Source organism: Miniopterus natalensis, chromosome 2, assembly GCF_054644295.1.
Source record: "Miniopterus natalensis isolate mMinNat1 chromosome 2, mMinNat1.hap1, whole genome shotgun sequence".
NCBI lineage: Eukaryota > Metazoa > Chordata > Mammalia > Chiroptera > Miniopteridae > Miniopterus > Miniopterus natalensis.
In genome coordinates, this window is record NC_142082.1 from 150,412,927 (window position 1) to 150,434,997 (window position 22,071).

Below are 22,071 nucleotides of genomic sequence, written 5' to 3' on the forward strand. Positions count from 1 at the left end.
AGAGGCGGGGACAAAACCCAAACCGCAGGCAAAGCGGGCCAGGGCTGGCTCTCCTAGACGGTCTGGGTCTGGTGCCACCTATCCCGCCAGGCTGCCCGGCGGCTTCGCGGAGCCTCTCGGAGCCAGGAAAGGATTACGGGCGTCCCCGGCGGGGACCGCTGCCTGCAAGGACGGGGCAGGGGAGCCGGCAGTCCCGGGCGCCGCTCCCCCGCAGCCGCAGCCTCCGCCCGGACTACCTCGCGGCTCCCTCGGGGCCGTGCGCGGGGATCCGCCTCTCTGCTCGCTCCCTCCGCCCCGCGCGCGCCCCCGCCTCCCTCTCTGCCTCCACCCTCCTCGCCGGTCGGCGACCGAGCGGAGCCGGGCTCGGAGCCCTCAGTCTGCCCGAGCTGCGGATGTGGGCGCGGGACAAGCACTCGGCGCCTCCCCCCAAGATGGACAGCCGCTACACCAGCACCGCGGGCATCGGGGACTTGAACCAGCTGAGCGCGGCCATCCCGGCCACGCGGGTGGAGGTGTCGGTGTCCTGCAGGTGAGGACGCAGCCTTTCCCCTCCCTTCGCGGGCTGGTAGCGCTCGGCGGGCGCTCCGATACTCCGCGGCTTTGCGCGGGTGAGAAGTTGCCGGGTGAGTGGCCAACAGCCCGGTTGTGGGCCCGGAGACCCCCGCGCCCCCGGGTGGAGCGGCGCAGATCGGGTAGCGCGAACCAGAAGCGAGCGCTGGGCTTTGGGACTAAGACTTTTTGTTTCTTTCTGGGAAATGCTGTAAAAGTTGGCCGGGCTGTGACTCAGCGGGGAAAACTCATGCGGCCGCCCACTTTACAAGCCCTTTTTACGTCCCAAACGCGAGCTGTGCGGTTGGCTGGTGACGGGAATCGAAGGGGACCCGCGCTGCGAAAAGCGCGTGTGGCCGCTGCGCTCGTGGCCCGGGACTCCCGCTGGCTGGCGTCAGCCGCCCTGCTGTTGCCACTGTGGGCTGCAACCTCGGCTGCTTCCTCCCCGCCTATCCGCTTCCTGGAGCCAGCCCCCCCACTCGCACTCACACTCACACTCACACACACACTCACACACACACACACACTCACACTCTCACACACACTCACACACACACTCACACACACTCACACACACTCACACACACTCACACACACACACAGACACACACACGCACTCATACACACTCACACACACTCTCTCACACACACACACACTCACACAGACACACACACACAGACACACACACTCACACACTCACACACTCGCACTCACATACACACTCCCACACACTCACACTCTCACACACACACACTCCCACACTCTCTCACACACACACTCACACACACTCACACACATTCACACTCACACACACACACACACACTCACACACATTCACACTCACACACTCACACACACACACACTCACACACTTTTCCGGGCTTCACACCTAGCGCCCCGCAGGGATTTCCGCGGCAGCCCTCTTTGCAGACGAATCAGTGCGTTACCCCAATTCCGGGAAAGTCAGGGTTTTCTGTCAGCAACTAGACGCATTTGGGTGCTTGCGGCAATCGACACCCTTGCCCAGGGACTGTACCTTTCAAAGTCCTTTGCCTTGCGTGCTTTGGGCCAGCTTCCCTGTGAGTAAAGCAGCCGCATCGCCATATCGCAGATTTTGAGGAAGTGGGCGGAGGAAAACTAAACTGATCAAAGCAAAAAAGGGGGGAGGGTTTGCGAATTATAATTCACTCTGTTGTTGGCATACTTGGATCTCTTTCGTAGGCAAACTCTTTTCATTTGTCCACTTTCGCCCCAAGATTGTTTTTAGTGCCCTCAGCACCCCCCTCCCCTCCTTTCCTTAGTATACTTGCCTTAAATAATCTGATAAACATGGGGAATCTTCCATGTAAATAAACCCTGGAACTTAAAGTGCTGCCAATCCAGTGGTATTTGATTTTGAATTTTCACAAGACTGAGTCTAAAGCCAAAGGAATAATTTTCTTGGGGGGAGGGGAAAATTAAAGCACCAACAACCCTGGGCAGAGGTGTTAATTAGCTATCCCTGAGACTATGTATACTCCCGTGATTGCTTGATTCCCTCTCACTGCTGACCTCAAACTGTGGAAACAATAATGTTGATAATGATAGCTAAACATTAAGGGCTTGTCTTATTGTGTGGCCACTGTTTTAAGTGCTTCCACAGATTTCTTTCTGTCAATTGAGCAGGTGAAGCTCAATGGAAAACTCTTTTTAGACATTAATTCCTAGGCCTTTTTTTTTTCCTCTCTGAAGTTGGTTTTGGATGCTAGAGGGAGGTTATTAATATATACAGATAATGCATAGTCAAAAATCCTACATTAACAGCATTTTCTATAGAGTTCTTGAACATCCTGCGAATTCTGAATGCCATGTGGCCTGTACATGGAATGGATATAAATATGTTGCAAATTAAAACTGAATTTCCCATAAGCTCTTTAGGGTGGTTATACCTTTAGAGGAATTATACCATAGCTGGTTTTTCCGCCAATAGGTTCCACATTTAATCACTGTGAGTTATTATTACTGTTGTTTTTCCCCCCTGGATGCTTGCTTGCTGTGAGTGTGCTGGGAAATTGAAGTCTATTAGCTTTAAGGCAGTTTGTTTCAGCTTGCTACCTCAGACCCTGGAAATGCCCTTGTTCCAGCCTTTTTTCATACCCCTCATTTGGTGTCTTGTTTTTAATTTTTCAAAAAGAAGGAAAAAAGTTTCAAAACAGACCCAAGTATTTACATTGTTAAGAATTGAGTCTTGTGGTGTTCTTTGGGCTTTGGCACAAGAGACCTGGTTATAGATTCTGGCTTTGTGACTTGTGTTGTTACCTTAGAGCAAGGTCTTACCTAATTAAGCTTCCTCTTCTCTAAAATGAGGATAATTATGGTATTTATCTTATATAGAGCTTGTCAAGAGTTTAATAAGATAATGACTGAAAAGTGCTTACACGATGTAGGACACAAGGAAAGTGTTAAAACTGTTGTTATTATGATACTGGCAATAGTATTTATTGAATAAATGTATTATATGATTCAGTTATGGAATTCTGTAAATAGTCCTCTTTTGAACTTCAATAAATTGGTTAAAGAAGATAGGATAGAAGCAGCCTTGAAATACCTGTTTTCTCTTTCTCTTTGTTCTTTGATGTGCATAAGAAACTTATTTCCTAGGATACTTGTGGGGATTTCACTTAGCAACAAGGCACAATTGTAGGCCCCTCAGCCTTACTATGGGCAAGCAGAGCAAAAAATTCCCTTGCCTTTTTAATCAGAGCCCTCTGGTGATTTGCCGACACTTAACAAGCAACTCAGAATAGAATCCCTTTTGATAACCTCTTTTCACTGTCTCCAATCTAAGACTTTTTAAAAACTTTATGATGTTTTCATCTTCATTTTGGGGGAGGTGAGAAAATCAACAATTGAAGCTTGAAGCTAAATATAATTCCTGGAAATCACTTAGTGTATTCACTGACCAAGTGTTTGAGTGTCTTTTATATGCCTAGCATTATGCCCTGCTCCATGAGAAATATAAGAAAAGTTCTCTGAAAATATAAAATCTGGTTGGGAGAGAAACATGATATAACATGAAAATGTAGGACTGAATCCAAAGATGAGGTTCGTGCACAGGGAGGAAACAGATCAGTGTGGAACAGTGATTTGGAATATGCTACAAAGAGGAGATGGGGCCCCAGCCTGTGTTCTCAGTGGTTAGAGTGTCACCAGGTGCACTGGAGGGTCTCGGGTTCGATTCCTGGTCAAGGATAGGTACCTGGTTTGCAGGTTTGATCCCTGGCCTGGTCTGGGCTTGTGTGGGAGACAACCAATCAATGTGTCTCTCTTCTCACATCGCTCTCTCTCCCCCTCCCTATCCCTCCCACCCTTGCATTCTCTCTAAAAATCAATGGAAAAAATATCCTCGAGTGAGGAGTAACAAAACAACAACAACAACAACAACAAAAGAGGAGATGGGGCTTGAGGGGGGAGACGAGACGATGGGCATGGTTTGTGTTAGAGAAGGGATTGTGTACATGGTAGTTTTGCAGTGGCTACAAAATTGGTGTGTTAGGATGACAAGTGTACCTTCCTTGCTGGATTTATGTAGATAAAAGCTCCTACTTTTTGACATTTCTTCTACCCACTATTTAGCTCTTGGATTCATTTTTCTTTATTGTGTTAATTCATAAAATTTTAAGTCAATTGGGTTGCCTAATTAAGATGTCTATATCTGAAATGATACAGCCTTAAAAACAAAATAACGTCTATAATATTCCCATTTTATTTTGAAAACAGATTAATTAGAATGAGGTAAAAGCAATGTGAAAAGTAATATACAGTAATCACCTGTTTTCCCAGGGACCTGAGTTTGTTGCACTAATGTGCTTTTGATGATTTTTGTCATTTTCGCTGATTGAGAAGTTAGCAATTATAAAAACAGTGAGATAATTCTGTATTTGTAGACTTTATAGGTTAGCTATCATATGTAAATCCTTTCTCAGCAATAATCCTAGAATGGTGATAAAATTAATTTTAAGCACTAATGTCTAAGGAAGAGTATAAAGTGGTAATTTATTGAGCACTTACTCTGTGCTACGCATTCTAAAAAGTCCTTTTGACTTGGCCATGACTCCTAATCTCCCAGTACTCCTCACAGGTACTCTCTGACTGAGCATCGGCTACCAAATAAGTGCTAAAACTTGTCGCAGATAAATGTGGGCTGCAAAACACAAGAGGTATATTCCCAAAGCATGTGCTGCTATCCTAGTGGACCAAATTCTTTTTGCCTACTTGGCCATGCACATGTTGCTCTCTCTGCCCTGCACATCCCTTCCTTCCTTCCCCTTCTTTTCTTGACTAGGTTGTACTCCTTCAAGACTCAGATCAAACATCATTTTCTCTTATGATTCCTTTCCCAAGCTGGACTTTGCTGTTTTCCCAAAGTAGCTGATGGAATTTCCCGCTACACTTCAAGGTTCTTCTGGCTGGTGTACTTGGTTTTTAGAGTTTCTCCCAAAACTGCTGTTTCTTAAAATTAACCAGCCTAAAATAATCAGTATCCCCAAAGAGGCATATTTTGGGGTGGCAAACTTATCTCTGCTTCAGTAGTTGCATTATAATTCTTAGTCTTTGCATTCTTCTTAAGTTTTATCTCTTTTGTGTCAATGTTGTTGAGGTAAGAACAGCCAAACCTGTAAAGAATTTTTATAAGAATTTATTTGAGCCAAACAGAGGATATGCCTGGAAGCAAGATCTCAAATGAATGAGAAAAATGTCTCTCAGAATGACAGTCTGCAGTTTCCTTTGTGTATTTGGAATTAAGGAAGGGACATAAAGAAGATTACATGAAGGTGGGAGAAAGCAAGGTGGGGACTAGATTGCAGGATAGCTAAGATTATTTGTTCTCTTGAGGGTGGTTATATTTCCTAGGGGTCTGAAAAGGCATTTCAAAGGTGTGCTAACCTAGATGCACAGAAACAATGGCCAGGCTTGTTTAAGGAAAAGATAAAACTTGTAGTAGAGAATTTATATTTATTCCTGGGGTGTGACTACTCACCGTGACCTGCCCAGTTAGGAATTTATGATTGGATTACCCTGTGAGGTTACTTTCTGTCACTGGACTTGTCAGTTTTATTACAGAACCTTTTTTTTCCCCATGCACAATATGTATATTCTGAGCTTGGCATAGCATACATAGTCAAGCGCTGAATGCTGTAATTCTCTGAATGAGTCATCTGGCACGGGAAAGGCACTTTGCCTGTTGAAATACAGACTCCTGGCCCCCCACACCAGATTTACTGAATCAAAATCTCTAGGTGCAGCATGTACTAGTTATTCACATTAAAATTGTTTATCAACTAGTTTGATGAGCAAAGGACTCTGTCACTGTAGTCACTTGATCTAGACTAGCAGTACCTGCTCTACTAAGGTGTTAGGATGATAGTTTTTTGGGTTTTTTTTAAAGTTTTTTATTGATTTTTAGAGAGAGTGGAAGGGAGAGAGAGAGAAACATCAATATGAGAGAGGCATATCGATTGGTTGCCTACTGCACAGGGGGAGCCAGAGATCGAGCTTGCAACCGAGATCCATGCCCTTGGTTGGAATGAAACTCCGGACCCTTCAGTCCACAGGTCGATGCTCTGACCACTGAGCAAAACCGACTAGGGCAGGATGATACTTTTCAGTGGTGTGCTGGAGCTGGTTTAAATGGGATTGAGACAGGATTTGTGTGTCAGTTGTTAAAGAGATTATTAAAGAATAAATATGCAAACCTAAAATTAAATAAATTACATTTTAAAAGAAAGTTAAAACGTATTCAAAGGTTATCACTTGTAATTATTTTACTACGTGTTACTGTTATCTGTACTCTTTGCTATTATCTATGCTCAATCTTTTTAATCTGTGGTGAAAATATGCAGTTGTGTGTTACTGTTCATCTCTTCTCAATCCATGTTCAGTGACATCATATTGGTAGCTTGAAATTGGCCATGGTGGGAATATTTACACCATGGAAACTGGCAAACACTGCAAATCAGGGCTTGATTATTGTTTTGTTATTGTTTGCACTTAAGACATTTTGTGGGAATCAATTAGCCCTATGAAATTTACAGTTATAAATATTATATATATATATATATATATAACCATTATTTGTAAATTGTGTGATCAGGTACACATACTTTATATCAGTAAAACATAATAAATTATATAAACACACACACACACACACATATACACGCATTTAGCCTTTTTTGAGAGTCTCTTGTTAAGCATGTCCGTACTCTCACATCATTGTTTATAGGCCTTTTGTAAAAGACAAAGCATTATACGAAGGGAGAAAGTTGCTGTTAGACTGTCACTATTAGAAATAATAGTGTGAAGCCCGGCACTGTCTCTGGTCTTGCCTCTCTACCTGAATGAGCCGGGCTGTGTGATTTGCACGCTCCACGGAAGGCTGTGCCAGCCTGCACGCACGCTGTGACTGAAGCAGGAAGGCTGAAATTTGGCGTGCCTTTTACATTGCTCCTCCCTTTCATGTGGTCCTCTCCACATCTTCTTTATTCTCGTACTTCAAAGACTTTTTCTTTTGTTTCTCCATCCACGGGTGGCGTGCAGTACACCTTGCAAGTTTATGTGTCACACTTCCAGTTACACTGAGTGATTAACTGGCCACCTGGGAAAGAGAATCCAGATTCCAAAAGAGAGACTCTGATTCGCCCAGTGGGAAGCGGCCGTTGGAAGCAGGTGCCTATGTTCTGATTGTCTCTGGTGAACGACAACCTAAGTGTCAAATACAACTGGGGCCTCCACCCCGGTCCACATTGGCTGATCTCTTAGGCACACTTTACCCTTCTTTAGTCAGACAAAAAGTTCGAAGTTAGTGTGTAAATGCATTTTCAAATGATGTTAGCTGATAAATTATGTTACTCTAAGCTAGGGAAATTAGAACTCCTGTTGGCCTGTTAATGAGACATATGATAGATAAACTGAGGGTCAAGTTGTGGCATGTCCTTATCATCCGATCGGATGGCTCTGCAGTTCCTGAGGTCTTATGGTTCAAAACAAATGTAATCACCCCACAGTGCTTTTTGGGGGACCATATTTGGTGGGTTTTTTTAGCTTCAAAGTTTTAGGAAAATTTGTTCTAGGGGTATTTCTGCACAGTGACTTTGAAATCTCATTGTGGGAGCTGCCCAGGTATATCTTAGGAGAGGAAGGTCTTACTCATGTTGTTCCATCAGTATTTTGGTCTACCCTGCGTTTGCTAGCATTTGGGGCCTGGGGTGTTCTAAAAGAGCCCTGGAATGTGGAGAATGGAGTCTAGAAGGGTGTTAATGGCTGTGCTGTTTTAGGCACATTATTTGTGGCATAACAGGCAAAAGCCTGCATTCCCTGTTTGAGCTTATTCAAGGCAGGAAGAAAAACAGTCCCTCTGAAAAGGGTTTTATTCAGTTGTTAGCCTGTTTTATAATAGTAACACTTGCTTGTTAGAACCAGTTTTGTTTAGCCTTGAAGAGCATAGGTGTGGAACTAGACCAGTTCTGCTACTATTAGCTGTGAAACCTGGGAAAGTTACTTAATCTCTGTTTCTCAGTTTCCTCCTCTGTAAAGTGGGAATAATAGTAGCCCCTCCATTGCCTGGCATGTCTCAGTAGTTGATCATCTACCTATTACCCAGAGGATCTTGGTTTGATTCCTGGTCAGGTCAGGGCACATGCCCCGGTTGCGAGCTTGATCCCTCGGTGGGGGGCGTGCAGGAGGCAGCTGATCAATGACTCTCTCATCATTAATGTTTCTATCTCTCTCTCTCTCCTTCTCCCTGAAATCAATAAAGATTAAAAAAAAAAAAAATAGCCCCTACCTCTTATATTTGTTTTGAAGCCTAAATAAGTTAACACGTTTACATGAGTTAAAACACTACTTGTCACATTAGATTAGTACTCAGTAATTACAAATGGATATAAACACAAAATAAAAACGACCCCCTATTGCATCATACTATGAGCATTTAGCTCACTTCTCTCATTTATAACATCACATTTACAGCCTCTCTCTCATGTGTGTATATGCTCACATACATTGTATAATGAAAATATACTATATTCTATACAATTTATCTTCTCTACTTTTCTATTAATATTATGTCATGTAGATGTTGCTGTCATTAGTTTTTGAAAATATAGCCTTCCATGACTGTGTAATAGTTTACTCTATGGGTATACTATATTTATTTAACTTACCTCTTATTTTCCAAAATTTATTTCAAAAAGTTAATATTCAAAATAATGCTACAGATGATCATTGTTAGTCACCAACACTTGACAATTCCTATGTTTTTTACCCTCCCGCCGGCCCCCCGGGATAGTTTTCTAGAGCTAAAGGAATGAATAAGTTGTCTTCTGACGGGGATCAAATACCTGGTTCTGGTTACTTCCCTCCTATTCCTCTTTAAGCAGTCAAGTCTAAACTACCGGCTGCACCTTTCTAAATACTTCTATTCCTGTGAGAAACTTGCATGTAAAGATTAACAAGAATTTGGGGCAGCAGAGTGCAGCGGCAAGAAAATGGAATTAGGAGTCAGACAGATGTCTTTAAGTCCCATTTTTATCCCTTTTTGGAATGTTATTTTGGGTAACTTATATCAACTTTTGGAATCTCATTTCCTAATCAGTAATATGGAAATGATTTAAAAAACAAAATTTGTAAGATTTGGGGGGAAGTGAATGAAATAAAGTCTATAAAGTGCCCAGCACCATGACTATCACAAGAAAAGCACTTAATAGCTATTAGTCTTATCTCATTTTTCTTTTGGGTATATTACTGTGTGGCACATAGCAAAATAGAAGAGAGGCTACCTGTATTTTGGACAAATTTACAATCAGTTTGGAGAGTCATAGAAACTTGAACTGCAGGGTGACAGTTATAAAGCTGCATGTTAAAGGCCGTCTGCCCTAGCCCAGGCTGAATATTACCTAAATGCCGAGGGCGTGTAGAATAAAACAGTGGCCAGAGAGTGTAGGTGTGGAGATGCAGTAGCAATTTCTACAGATTCCACCCCACGGCTCCCCCGCACCAACACACAAGACACGCGGCCTTAATGGGATTTGACAGATACGAGGTAGTGTTTAGCAACAAGGTTTGGAATGAAAGCACATTCTAGCACATTCTTACATGTGATCAATAAAATCAATGGGCTGCTCTTTCCTGTTGGACACGTGATAAAACAGATATTGAAGTAGATGACAACCCAGGCCAAAGGAGAGCAAGAATTTATCGCCAATAATAAAATAAGATGTATTTAAAGGGAGCCTTGCAATGGTCAGTGTTCCCTGCGTGACACATAATACCTTAATAGTTTCAGCCTATGGCAACCATCAATGTTAATGCCCCATCAGCCAGGGATATTAGGTGTCAGGCACCCTTTTTCAAATTGTGAGGTATTTTGTCAAGTTTATTCTCTAAAGAATAATACTCCAAATATCCTGAGAGAATTATCAGTTATTTTCCTGAAACCTTGAAGAAAGAAAATATCATTGATAATCCCTGAGAAATATTTCTGTTTATCAGACAGTAAAGCTATTCAAATATAAAAGCTGTACTAATGAGGCCAGGAAACATGAAAGCTTTGGACATTTGCTATATATTTTATTTAAATTAATGTCTAAATGTATGTGAGACAATGTGTAAAGCACTTATATGCTAATTCACTCATCCTTCCAATAATTCTGTACACAGGTGATATCATGTCCTATTTTACAGGTGAAAAGTTTAGGATTCAGAGAGAGTTTAAGTAATTTGGCCTAAGTCTCACATCTAGGATGTGGCAAGGTTGAGTTCCTAGTCCATAAACAGTATGTCTAGTTCTAATATGAATGCTTCTTACAACTGGCCATATTCTGTCACTCTTCTATAAGTTCTTTATTTTAAGCTTTAAGGATGGGGCTCTTCCTATCTGTGTCCATGTGTTGGTGACTGAAGAAAAATTACAAAGCTGGGAGACACAATTATAATAAAGGGTATTAATACTATCACTAAGGCGAATATGAAATTCTTTTGTGTTTTGTTCTGTCCCCAGTTGGTGAGAGCTGTGAACAGAGCAATTCAGATGAGTGGCATAAATGTTAATCATTTGATGTGTAATTTCCAGGTATTGATTCTTATATTTTTTCTGCTGCTGAGTTACCTAATGAAGCTGTAGGAAATTAAGTAATGAGGGGACTATTTAACTAGAATTCAGCAGGCAGGATAAGATGAAAGCTAAATGCTGGAGAAAGGTGTAATGGACTGGGCAAATGAAAAATAGAGGAAAATTAATTGAATGACTCATACTCATATTTGTGTTTGAGTTGAGAATTGACCTCAGGTCCTATCATTTCAATCCACTGTTTTCTTAATAATGAAGAAGTCACCATTTAAACATGCTAGCTTTTTAATAATAAATTCCAAGGTCTCCTTTCAGATATGTTCAAATATATTCATATGACAAATGTGTTCCTCAGAATTCCATGTAAATAAAATAATTACTTCGATATTGAAAATGTCACTACAATACTCTATGTGAATTGTGACGACATGAATTTGTAAAAGCCAATATTTTTACTTTGCTAATTAGCTGCTCTCTCGCTCTCTCTATGTCACAAATGACATATTAATTTTATTAAAAATGATCACAAATGTCAGAGAGAGTAATGAACCAGATATGATTATAATCAACTGTAACTGGTTGAAACCAACACATTTCTCAGCTTTACTTAGCATAATAGTGGTTTTAAAATCATTTTGAGAAATTTGCTTCCCACTGCTCACAGATCCTTATTATTGAATCATCTCAAAGTGTATGACTCTGTGAGCATTCTTACAATCCTTTTTTTTTTTTTAAATCTATAAGCACTCCTGTAAAGGGAGTATCACATTATTTGTGTCTTTCTCTGTAATTGAAAGCTCAGTCATTCTTCTTTTGATGTCTTCAATAGGTTTTTATGTTTCCCAGCTATAAAGCAAAGACTTAGTAGAGCTAAAGCGAGTAAGTGAGACTAAGCCATATCCAAGAACTATACAGAACAATAACTTTATTTGCTAATCCCCTTTAAATTACCTATTTTAGACACAGCTTACTATCTGACTTATCTTGATATCTCAATTTTCAAATTAATTTCAGAAGCAGTGATATTAGAAATTTGATTGCAATTGATTTTTATGTCATTTGTTTTGTCCAAAGCCTCTTCGTAGGCATTGGGAAAAGGAGACATATATTAAGTTGTTAGTGAATGTTTGTCTTAATTGAAAAATTAAATTAGTGAATTAAAAAACTATTTTTGGAGAGAAGTTTGAAATATATGAGCTAAAATATGATTGATTTTTTTCAACTCAAAATTTGCCCCTCATAATTTAAATTAAATGGTTTTAATTTCTTTGTTCCACTTAAATCATTTTGTCATTTGAATGACATTTATTTGACTTCTTGCTTCCTTATGGAACACGTCAGCAAAGCAGAGTGGAAACCCTGAGGTTTCATTCTGTTTCTGACACTGGCTCTGTGACCTTTGACAGTCCCTCCACTTCCCGGTATTAGTTCCTATAAAAAGTTGAATCTGGGGTCTAGATGACCTGGGAAGTTACTTGGCGTTTACTGGAAGCAGAGCCTTGAAATAAATTGTAAAAATGTTCCAATTTAAGGAAAATTTGTGACTTTCAATACACATTTGAAAACTTAGGCCTTGATTCCAGTGTCTGAGTTTTTTAAGGGATATTAAAATAGATGATTTCTAATATCAACTACTTCCTACTTTGAAGTCCTCATTTCACTTAATATTCTCCCCGAGGGATGTCAGACGTGTTCTGCTGTTGCTGTTCTAGTTTTCCCTCTCGATGGAGAGCTATAGCTAGCTTCCTTCACCCTGCAAACAGACGTTTGGCATTACTAGATATCTGTGCCTTTCTTGCAACTTACTTTTGTAGTATGTTGACTTTTTTCACCATTTATGTCTCTGTGGCATATAGTTTATAAAGGAGCTGGCAAATGGGCTCAAGCTCGTGTTAAGTGATTAGCTGTTAAAGCGCTGGCTGCCTGGCCAGTACCTGGAAGAATTCTAAGGGCACATCTGGGCTTCGTGGGAAAAAGTGTTATAGTTGACTTTTGAAATAAAGTAAACCAATACTATATGTCATGTATGCTGTTATTTTTAAATTCTTTTGTTAATCCTCACTTGAGGATGCTTTTTCGATTGGTTGCCTCCCGCATGCGCCCCAACTGCCTAGAGATAGAGCCCAAAACCAAGGCAAGTGCCGTTGATGGGAATTGAACCCAATACCCTTCCGTGGGTGGACCAGTGCTCTAAACACTGAGCAACACCTTGCCAGGGTTATGCTGTCATTTTTAATTGTTATAATCTTTAATTTGCAGTGACTGGTGAGTCACTGAAGCTTGTACTTGTCTCCAAAGTGTTGCTTCTTTCCCATTCCTGCTGCCTTCATTCTTACTCAGGAAGTTGTTACCTTCCCCAGACTAGGAGAATATTCTCTGTGACTCCAGAGTCACTTCTTGGGTCTGTTCTTCACATGCTGTATAGTTAGCTTCCTAAACAAAGGTTGACTTGTGTGGTTTGCCTTTTGCACAGACTTTCAGTGTTTTCCCTTACCATGGTGTTGAGTAATATGATGTCCAGGGTCTTTCCTCACCCTGCCCACACAGCCCCCTCCAGGCTCCTCTCCGACATGGACTCCAGCCAAAGTGGAGTGCTTTGCTAGTCTCCAAATATCTCGTGTGGACTCTCACTTTCCACCATTGGTGATGTTTTCTTGATCTGAAATTAATTCCTTTTTTTTTTTTAATTCCTACACCAACTTCTTGTACTTTTATTTTATTCTGCCTATAATTATTTAGGTTTTTGCAGGTCTGTCTCTCCTACCAACTCTAAGAGTGTATATTTGTTTTATCATTGATTTTCACAAAAACTATGTGCTTTGCACACAGAAGATTTTCAATAAATGTTTGCTGCCTGATGGACAGATTGGAAGAATGAATCTAGATGCCCAGGAATTTGTGTATGTCTATACCCTTAAAAGTATTAGTTTACATACACAGAGCATTAATATTATTTACTTTCCAGTTCAACTTAATAATATAATTTTTCAGACTTAATTTACTAAACTAGTTGCTGTGAAGTTTTATTTGAATACATGAGAAACAAATAAATATTTTCAAATTAACTTTGTCTTTAAGCAGAGCAAAGCTAGTTTTAGACGTGGACACTTAGGACTTTCTTATTACTGACATACAATTTGCTTATTTAATCTCAGATGAGTAATATGCAAAGAGAGCGCTCAGAGTAATAGAATTTTTATGTATGATACCCTAAGTAACATATCTAAATAGGAAATAAGCGAACATATCTTTAACTGAATGAAGATTTTGTCTTGGGGAAAAGATGTTTCTAATAAGTTACTTGGTGAGCTGAACTGACAAGTGCAACAGGACACTTGGGAAAAATTTTGGGTAAGAAGAGCTGTTTGGTGGCCTGGACTCTTAAGTAGCAATAGGTATTTATCTGCTAATGCGCTTTCCCTCTGTATTTGTTTCTCCGATTTTAACTTTGTGCCCCAAAGTGGTAACACAAAAGTTTAAAAAAACCTAAATTCAGTTTTTTTTTAAATGTGGAGAATGGGAAGATGAAAGAGGAAACATTGCTGCCTATAGGAAAAGCTGGGGAGAGTGTGGGGGGTGAACTTGGACAAGTGAAAAATGAGCATGTATAAGTCAAGTCACTCCATAACTCACACCACTTCTTACATTTGTCTGGTTATACTTATTTGTTGGATTGCCTAAATAATTTCCTAAGTGCCTGTAACACAGCTGAAGTATCTAAGTGCTCAGTTGATTATATTTAACCTAAGATATTGTCCTGCCTGATTACATCAGATCTTTCCAGAGACACTGACCTCAATAGTGTTTCTGATTATAAAATTAGAAAAAAAAAACAAAATTGTAAAGCCACTTTGTTTCAATGAGGACAATGAATGGATGGATTGGTTTACTACATGCTGCTGCTAATGATGTTGGATGAACATGTCCAGTACACATGGAATATGCTGTGATTTTAAAAATGAAATTATTATGTGGTTGTATCACTTTCATTTTAGGGGCATGGTCTAAACTAGCTATTCTAAATGAGGATTATCATCATCAGAGTTGCTTTAGAGATTTTTCAAACTACACATGGGCACTCCTGAAATTCCAGTCTTCTCCCCAACCAGGGAATAAGAAAGCCCTCCCTACCATTTTCTCTATTTCCTGGCACCCAAGTAGAGTTTCTGGCAGTCTAGTCCCAAGCCCTGATCTTCTCCCTCTTCCACATGTACATCTCTTTAACATGGTTGACCACTCTGCGTGTGGCTGGGCCTAGGCCTATATGCCACTGGCAGAGACCATGGCACAAGGTTATCGACCCTCTCAACCTCACATCTGGTTCTGGGCAACCCTCTCCCTGCCGTGAGTCCTATACGTTGGTCTTCCAGAGGCCCCTTCAAAACGGGCAATTACCATCATACTCTCACTCTCTTGTTCAAAACCCTTTCATTGCCTATGTAATAAGTCGGTGAGGATCTTCCAAATGCTGACCTGGATTTTCAAGCCTTATCTCTTTCGCTCCAGTTGTCATCACCCTCTCCCTCCCCTCTCAAACCCGTGTCCTGAACACAAAGCCCGTTCAGGCCACCTGCATTTCCCCAGAGAACCATGAGCCTCACGCCTTGGTTCTTGTGGGGATGATTTTGCTTCACTTTGTTATCTGACTCGAGAGACTCTACTGATAGTTCAAGCATCACTCTCACTATGAAGACTTTGCCTGATCCTTCAGAGAGAATCGACTCTCCCTCCTTCTCTGAAATCTGTAATGAATTTATTACACACGTTCTGTATTTTGCTGCACATATTTGTTTACAAATCTGTCCTGTTAATGGAATATAAATAATCTAGGGCCAGAGCCCATGTGTTTATATCAGCACCAAATCCTTTTTCTGTCACTTAGTAGCTTAGTGCTTGTTGAATAAACATTTGAAAGAGCATTAGACAATTATTAAATGATAAATTCCCAGAGGACAGGACCTCTGTCTTGTTCACCTTTGTTTCTGCTTTGTATCTAATCCAATGTTTTGCATGTAGAGAATGTTTAACAATTATTGATTCAATGTATAGTTGAGAAAAGGGAAGTGGAACATTTCAGAAAGTTGAACATGACCAGAAGGCATAAATACAGGAAGGAGTGTAACATCAATTGACTTGGAAAAAAACATCAATTGTATAAAGGCAGGACGAAGGTGACATGGTTGAACAGTTGCCTATGCCTATTTCATTCTGTTGTTGTTGTTATTATTATTATTATTGGACCTAGATGAGTATTTTTGAGTCAGGGGCAAATTTGTGGTCTAATTTGTAACAAGGATAAAAGATGCATATTAGAAAATTGTTTTCAATCTATCTTAGCTGGTTGGTCATTTCTGCTTGCAAACAAATTTCCTTTCCAGATTAATTCCTTCTGCTTAAATTCTGTTGTTGATTCTGCAAAACTCAGATTGCTCTTAAGGACATTTGAATTGCTCAGCATTTAGTGATCCAAAGAAATTACAGAAGATATTATTTAAAATATGGGGGACAAAACAAACAAAATCCTGTCAACCTAGCCTTACCTTTATAGGCATATTATTTTTCTTATTTGCATAGCCTGTGCGTTTAGTGATAAATCTTAAAGGGAGCTGACTTGAGACAACCCTGCATATAGATGAAGATTTTCCTTAGAAATATTGAGCCTGGAGATACATGACATTTTCCCCCTACTGAAGAAATATATTGCTCAACAGCTCATAGAGGAAAACCTAGTCATATGACCAACATATTTTGGGAGTGGTCCTTGGAAGGCAGCAACATCTGAGCTGATGTTGGGCAGAGTAGTCAGCCTTCAGTTCTTTTACTTTGGGGTAGACCAGTCACAGTCACCAGCTCTTGGTTTTTAGACAGTGACTGTCACCTACAAATTCCATTCATTGACTCTGGGAGAAGTAATAAATTCTGACAGACTGCTAATCTGGCTAAGTGTTTAAAATAGGTGCAAGCTCATTGCCCACCTTGCTATTAGCAAGTGAGCTCAAAGTGGTTATTGCTTTTATTAGAGTAAGCAGGAGGAGGGACTGAGGAAAATAATGATACACAGTCTCTAGTGTTGCAACATAATTAGTGTAATGGTGCAGTGTATTAAGGAGCAGAGCACAAATTAAGAGATTGAAACATCTGGATTTAGACTGCATCTCCATAGATTATCAGATAAAAGAATCTCTCTGTGCTTTGGTTTATAAATTAAGATGGAAATTCCTTCTCATATTGTTGCTGTGGGGATTGTATGATATAACATCTTTATAAAGTGTTTAGAAAGTTCCTGTCACTTAGCAAGGAACTCTTGTTTTTGTACTGACATTCAGCAGAAATAGTTGAAAAACAGTGAAGGCTCTCTAAAACAATCTTATAATTGTTACAAAAGTGCTACATGCTCATTGTAAAAACACACAAAGAAACAAGCCAAGAAGTTGAAATGGACAAAGGAGAACATTCAGTTCACCCCCAGTTCAACCCAGTGATAGAGCATACCAACCAGATAGCTCTCTGGGCGTTTATTTAGGCATATATAAAAAGCATGAATCATTTATATCCTTTTTGTTTTTAAAGATTAAAGAATAGTTTAATAATAGAAGAGAAATTCCTTACTGCACATGAACACTGAGTGGATGTCAGTTGCATTAAATGTAACAAATGACAGTATAGGATACATGTGTGTTTGTGTTCTGGAGCAAAGAGATATCAGAGCCACTATTATTTGGGGTTTGCTGTGCCTTAAATTTAGTATCTTCATTTCAAAAACTAATATTAAGCAGTAATATTTATTCAACTTTACAGGGACCTACAATACATCCATTCTTTGATGACTAGACAAGATGGACACAGTTTTTTCCTTGGATGTTCCACTACAGCTATTAACAGTGGAGCCTGGCTTCCTCTCTGCAAGCCTGGCGCCCCCTGCCTGCAGGGCAGGGACTGCAGTGCACCTCTCGAGGGAATGAGCTCAGCTGCCATCCCAGGAAATCCCTCTTCCTTTCTCTGCTGCTTCCACAGGGCCCGCTGCTCATGTTGAAATGTCAGTGTGGAGTGCCACTGGGAAGTTGCAGTGATGCCTTTTTGCTGCAGGGCCTGCCCTGTGGCCTTGCTGCTTGCTGTCCCTGCAGCCCCCTCATTGCCTCATGGTGCTGGTCACTGTTGGTTCACTAGGGCTTTGTGGTTCTGTTCTTCATTAGCCCTTCCCATAAGGTCAGTTATCTTCCTGACTCTGGGCTCCATAAAACATCTCCATATTTTCATCATAAATTTCCTTCTTTTATGTCACCAGAATATTGTTGCATCTGCTTTAAGGTGCTGTTTTTAAAAGCGAAGAGAGGTGGAACTTGGTTAAATTTGTAGAGCATATTGTGTGACTGTTTGAGTCCCAGTTGGCAGAATTTGGTCTGAGACTTGCTTTAATGGTAACACAGGACTTGGAAGTGAGGTTATAGGGAAAGAGCAATGTCACATACGTCAGCAATTGAAGACAGCAGAAAACTGCCAAGAAATGTGAATTGGATAGGATAGTCATTAACTGTTGATACTTAGAAAATTATTGACTGTTATATATTCATCGTGCCTCCAATCAATTTACTGAATTATCTTACTAATTTGGAAAGATTTTGTTAGTTAATTCTTTTAGTTTTTTCTAGGTACAAAATTAAATCTTCTGGAAGCAATAATTTAATTTTTCCCTTTACAGCACTCTCATTTTTATTTTATATTTTATTCCCTAGAGCTTCCAAAGTGCTACTGAATGATGACATTATTTGCAGTTCATTTCATTTTGTTCTCAATAATATAAACAGTCAATATAACAAATACAAAAATAAAAATTCAGAATTAAAAATAAATAAAAAATTTACAAAAATGCACTGTGACCACTTACTGTTCTTGTGACTTTGGCCACTTTTTGTACCCTCTCTGAACTTTATTATTTCATCTAGAAAATGGATTCTGATAATAATTGCTACTTGCTAGCATTACGGTGAGGGATAAATGAAATGCTTTGTTCAAAGTGCTGAGCCCAGCACCTGGCACCTGGCTCAGTAAATAAATAGTAGGTGCAGAATTTGTGATATAGGTTCCCGTTGGGTATGGTGGGGCACAGAAGAGGGAGTAATCAGCTCTGCCTGCCCGGGGCACAGCAGTGCGGAGGACTGTAAAACATCTGAAATGTCTAGAGCAGAGTCTATATGATATGGAGCATGGATAGAGGTGCAGCTGGAGATAAAGCTGGGCTCAGAATGCGGCAGGTATTTAGTGCTAGATTAAGGACTTTGGAGTTTCTGAAAGGTAATGGATTTTATACAAGGAAGCCATTTGGTCAGGTTTTACTGTAGAGAACTTTTCTCTTCGACATACCTTGGTGAATGAACTGGGAGACAGGAGGCAGGAAGACCAATTAAGAGCTCCAAGGTCTAGGAAGTAGTTGGGACTTGGAGTCAGAAGCCAAAGCATTAGGGGGGATGGAGAGAGAAAAGCGAAGGTGATTCTGGGGTCTCCATGGAAGACTGGTGGATTGGACAGTGATGTATTAGTTTCCTGTGGTTGTAACAAATAATCACAAATTTGTTGGCTTAAAACAGCAGAACTTTATTCTCTCACAATGCTGGAGACTAGGAGTGTGAAATCAATATTGCTTGGCTGAAACCAAGGTGTTGGTAAGGCCATTCTCCCTCTGGAAGCTCTAGTGGAGAATCCATCATTTCTTGCCTTTTTCAGTTTCTGGTGGCTGCTGGCATACCTTGGCTTGTGGCTGCATCACTTCAGTCTTCAAGGGTAGAATCTAGAAATCTCATTCTGTTCTGTTCACATCATCTTCTTTGTGTCAGATCTCCCTCTGTCTTCTTAGAAGGATATACATGATTGCATTTAGGGCCCACTCAGATAATCCAGGATAATCTCATTTCTCATCTGAAGTATCTGTTATTTAATCACATCTGCAAAGACCTCCCCCCACCCCAAAATAAGTTCATATTTATAGGTTCCAGGGATTAGAACCTGATGTGTTTGAGGTGAGATTAGTTTGTATATGTGTTTTAGGTTTTTAAGGAGATCTCTATTCTGTTCTTAGCCTCTTTATCTGGCCCAATTTTGTTAACATAAATGTTATGTACTCTTCTTCAGCCAAAGTCAGGGACTGGTTTGGTACCTTACTCCTGTGTTTCCTGTGTAATTTTCAAGAATAGCAATCATAGGTGAATGCCTCAAGAAAACCATAAACATCTTAACTGTCAATTATCTTACCCTCAAATTTCTTTTAGGATCTAAACCAAATTCAACCCATGCAAAGGTTGAGACTGTTATTTTTATCACTGACCTTTTTAGCTTAATTGTACTAATTAATAAATATTTTAAATAACCTATTTCAGAAAAAACTAAGGATATCTTAGTCTATTTTATTCTAGTTTTTGTGGTGTAATATGTCTCATGTATGGTGAAGTTCTGTTTGTATGCTCAGGCTATGAGAGGAAGCTGTTGAGCTAAATTTTTAGTTTATTTGCACAACTTTAAATCTGAAAGTCTATTCTTATTTTCTTGAAAGCCAAATAATCTTGTTAAGTACTTTCCGAGGACTCCATCCTTCAGAATTACTTATCTCAGATTCTAGCTGACTTCGACTTTTCAGTAAGCTTCAGTTTCAAAATACTTCATTTTTTTTCATTTCTAAAGCTTGCCTTTTTGCCTGTGCATAATTTGTTTCTCTTGCCATAGAAATTGTAGTTTCAGGAAAAATATTTTTTCCTTAAATTTGTATGCTAAATTTCCAGAGATAATGTTTATTTAAGGAATAAAATAAAGAATGAATAAATGAGTCAGAAGGGATTAAGTTTTGCATTCAAATCACTTCCAGATTTGATCAGTTTCCTTTCAGTTGGTTAAAAAAATTTTGATTTCATTGTCTTTATTTAAAAAGTCCCTGAAAATCATTTTGTGTGTATTTAAAAATGTATACACATGCCCAGCTGGCACTCAGCGGTTGAGTGTCGTCCTGTAAACCAGGAGGTCACGGTTCAGTTCTTAGTTGGGGCACATACCTGAGTTTCAGGCTTTATCTCCAGTAGGAGGTGTGCAGGAGGCTGCTGATCAATGACTCTTATCATTGATGTTTCTGCCTCTCTCCCTTCCTCTCTCTGAAATCAATAAAGACATTTAAAAAAAAATGTATATACACAGACAGATGCCCCCCCAACTTCCAAATTCCAATCCATAAAACAATATAATACCCAAAGTAAGGGCGCTGGGCATGGTGGCTCAGTGACATGGGGCTTGTTTCCAATCCCAGTGAAGCAGTCACTCTCAGGTATCTTCAGTTAATGGATTACTTATTAGGGCAAAGGCTCTAAATGCCACCTTCCTTATAAAACACGTCACCATATTTAATGTGTAAAAAGCTGATGCTTTTGCTTGGATCGTGAGACCATGCATTCGTTCAGTAGGTTCTTGTTGAACCCTTGCTTATGCGTAAGCCTGTGGTTCCATGGTTGCCAAGTGATACTTGGCAAACACCTTGCAGGTAGTCAGTGGTCCTGAGACTGCACTAAGTAACATGCAAATGAAAGCCCCCCTAATAATTTCCTAAGTTCTGATTTAACACAGAATCATTTTGCTTATAGATACAGAATAATTTTCAGGGAAGATTATATGATGCAGTGGTGTGCTTCTCTGTCCACATGTGGAAAGTTCATGCTAGACAATGTTTGTAAAATGATAAAGCCTATTTTGACTCTATTTATAGGCTATGTTTTTGTTCCTGTGGAATATTAAATAGAACCATTTCTGTTTGGCTCTATTTATAAGCTATTCTTCCTTATTAATAATTAAATAGAACAATCCCACCCACGTACAGCAGTAGCCCCTTTCCTTGGTGACTGAGCTCTGGTGGCCACAAGCAGTAGTGCTTTCTGGAACTCACTTCATTTCTTCAATCTGAGGGCTTAGTCCCTAAAATAAGGCTATTGAAGGTTTTGTTAAATTAGCACTTTGAAAGGTCACAAGTAATAGGATTGCCTTTAATCTGAAACTATTAAGTTTAAGATTCATAATATATACAAAATATATTTTCTTTTCCAAATTGCATCTGTGTTAGGATAATGATATTTGCTTTCCTTTTAATGCATTTTTAACACTTTGATATTTACCATATTATCAAAGAACAATATTTATTAAGTGATTTCATTTACTAAGTAGGAAAGAGTTAGCAGCAGGCCTGCAACTTTAACTCAATTACAAATCACGTTTACCTTAATAGATCATGTTATTATGCTCATTTTACATAAGAATTAGAAGTTTTAATTTTCCACTGATAAAGCCTCATTATATATAAATATAACAGAAGAGGATATTTGAGCTAGGTACCTGTTTAGAGTATTCTAATTATATAGATATACCTATAAATTGCTTTATTCTAGTA

The 22,071-nt window shown here is 39.7% G+C and overlaps 1 protein-coding gene across 1 annotated transcript in view; it reads left to right on the forward strand.

Moving 5' to 3' along the window:
* Positions 1-342: 342 nt before the first annotated feature.
* The window catches only part of CPNE8 (copine 8), a 181,003-nt gene continuing 159,274 nt past the window's right edge, over positions 343-22,071 (forward strand). The window contains exon 1 of the mRNA XM_087814729.1: positions 343-529. Coding sequence (XP_087670855.1) covers positions 393-529 — 137 coding nt within the window. The 5' untranslated portion in view covers positions 343-392. The remainder of the gene's footprint in view (positions 530-22,071) is intronic.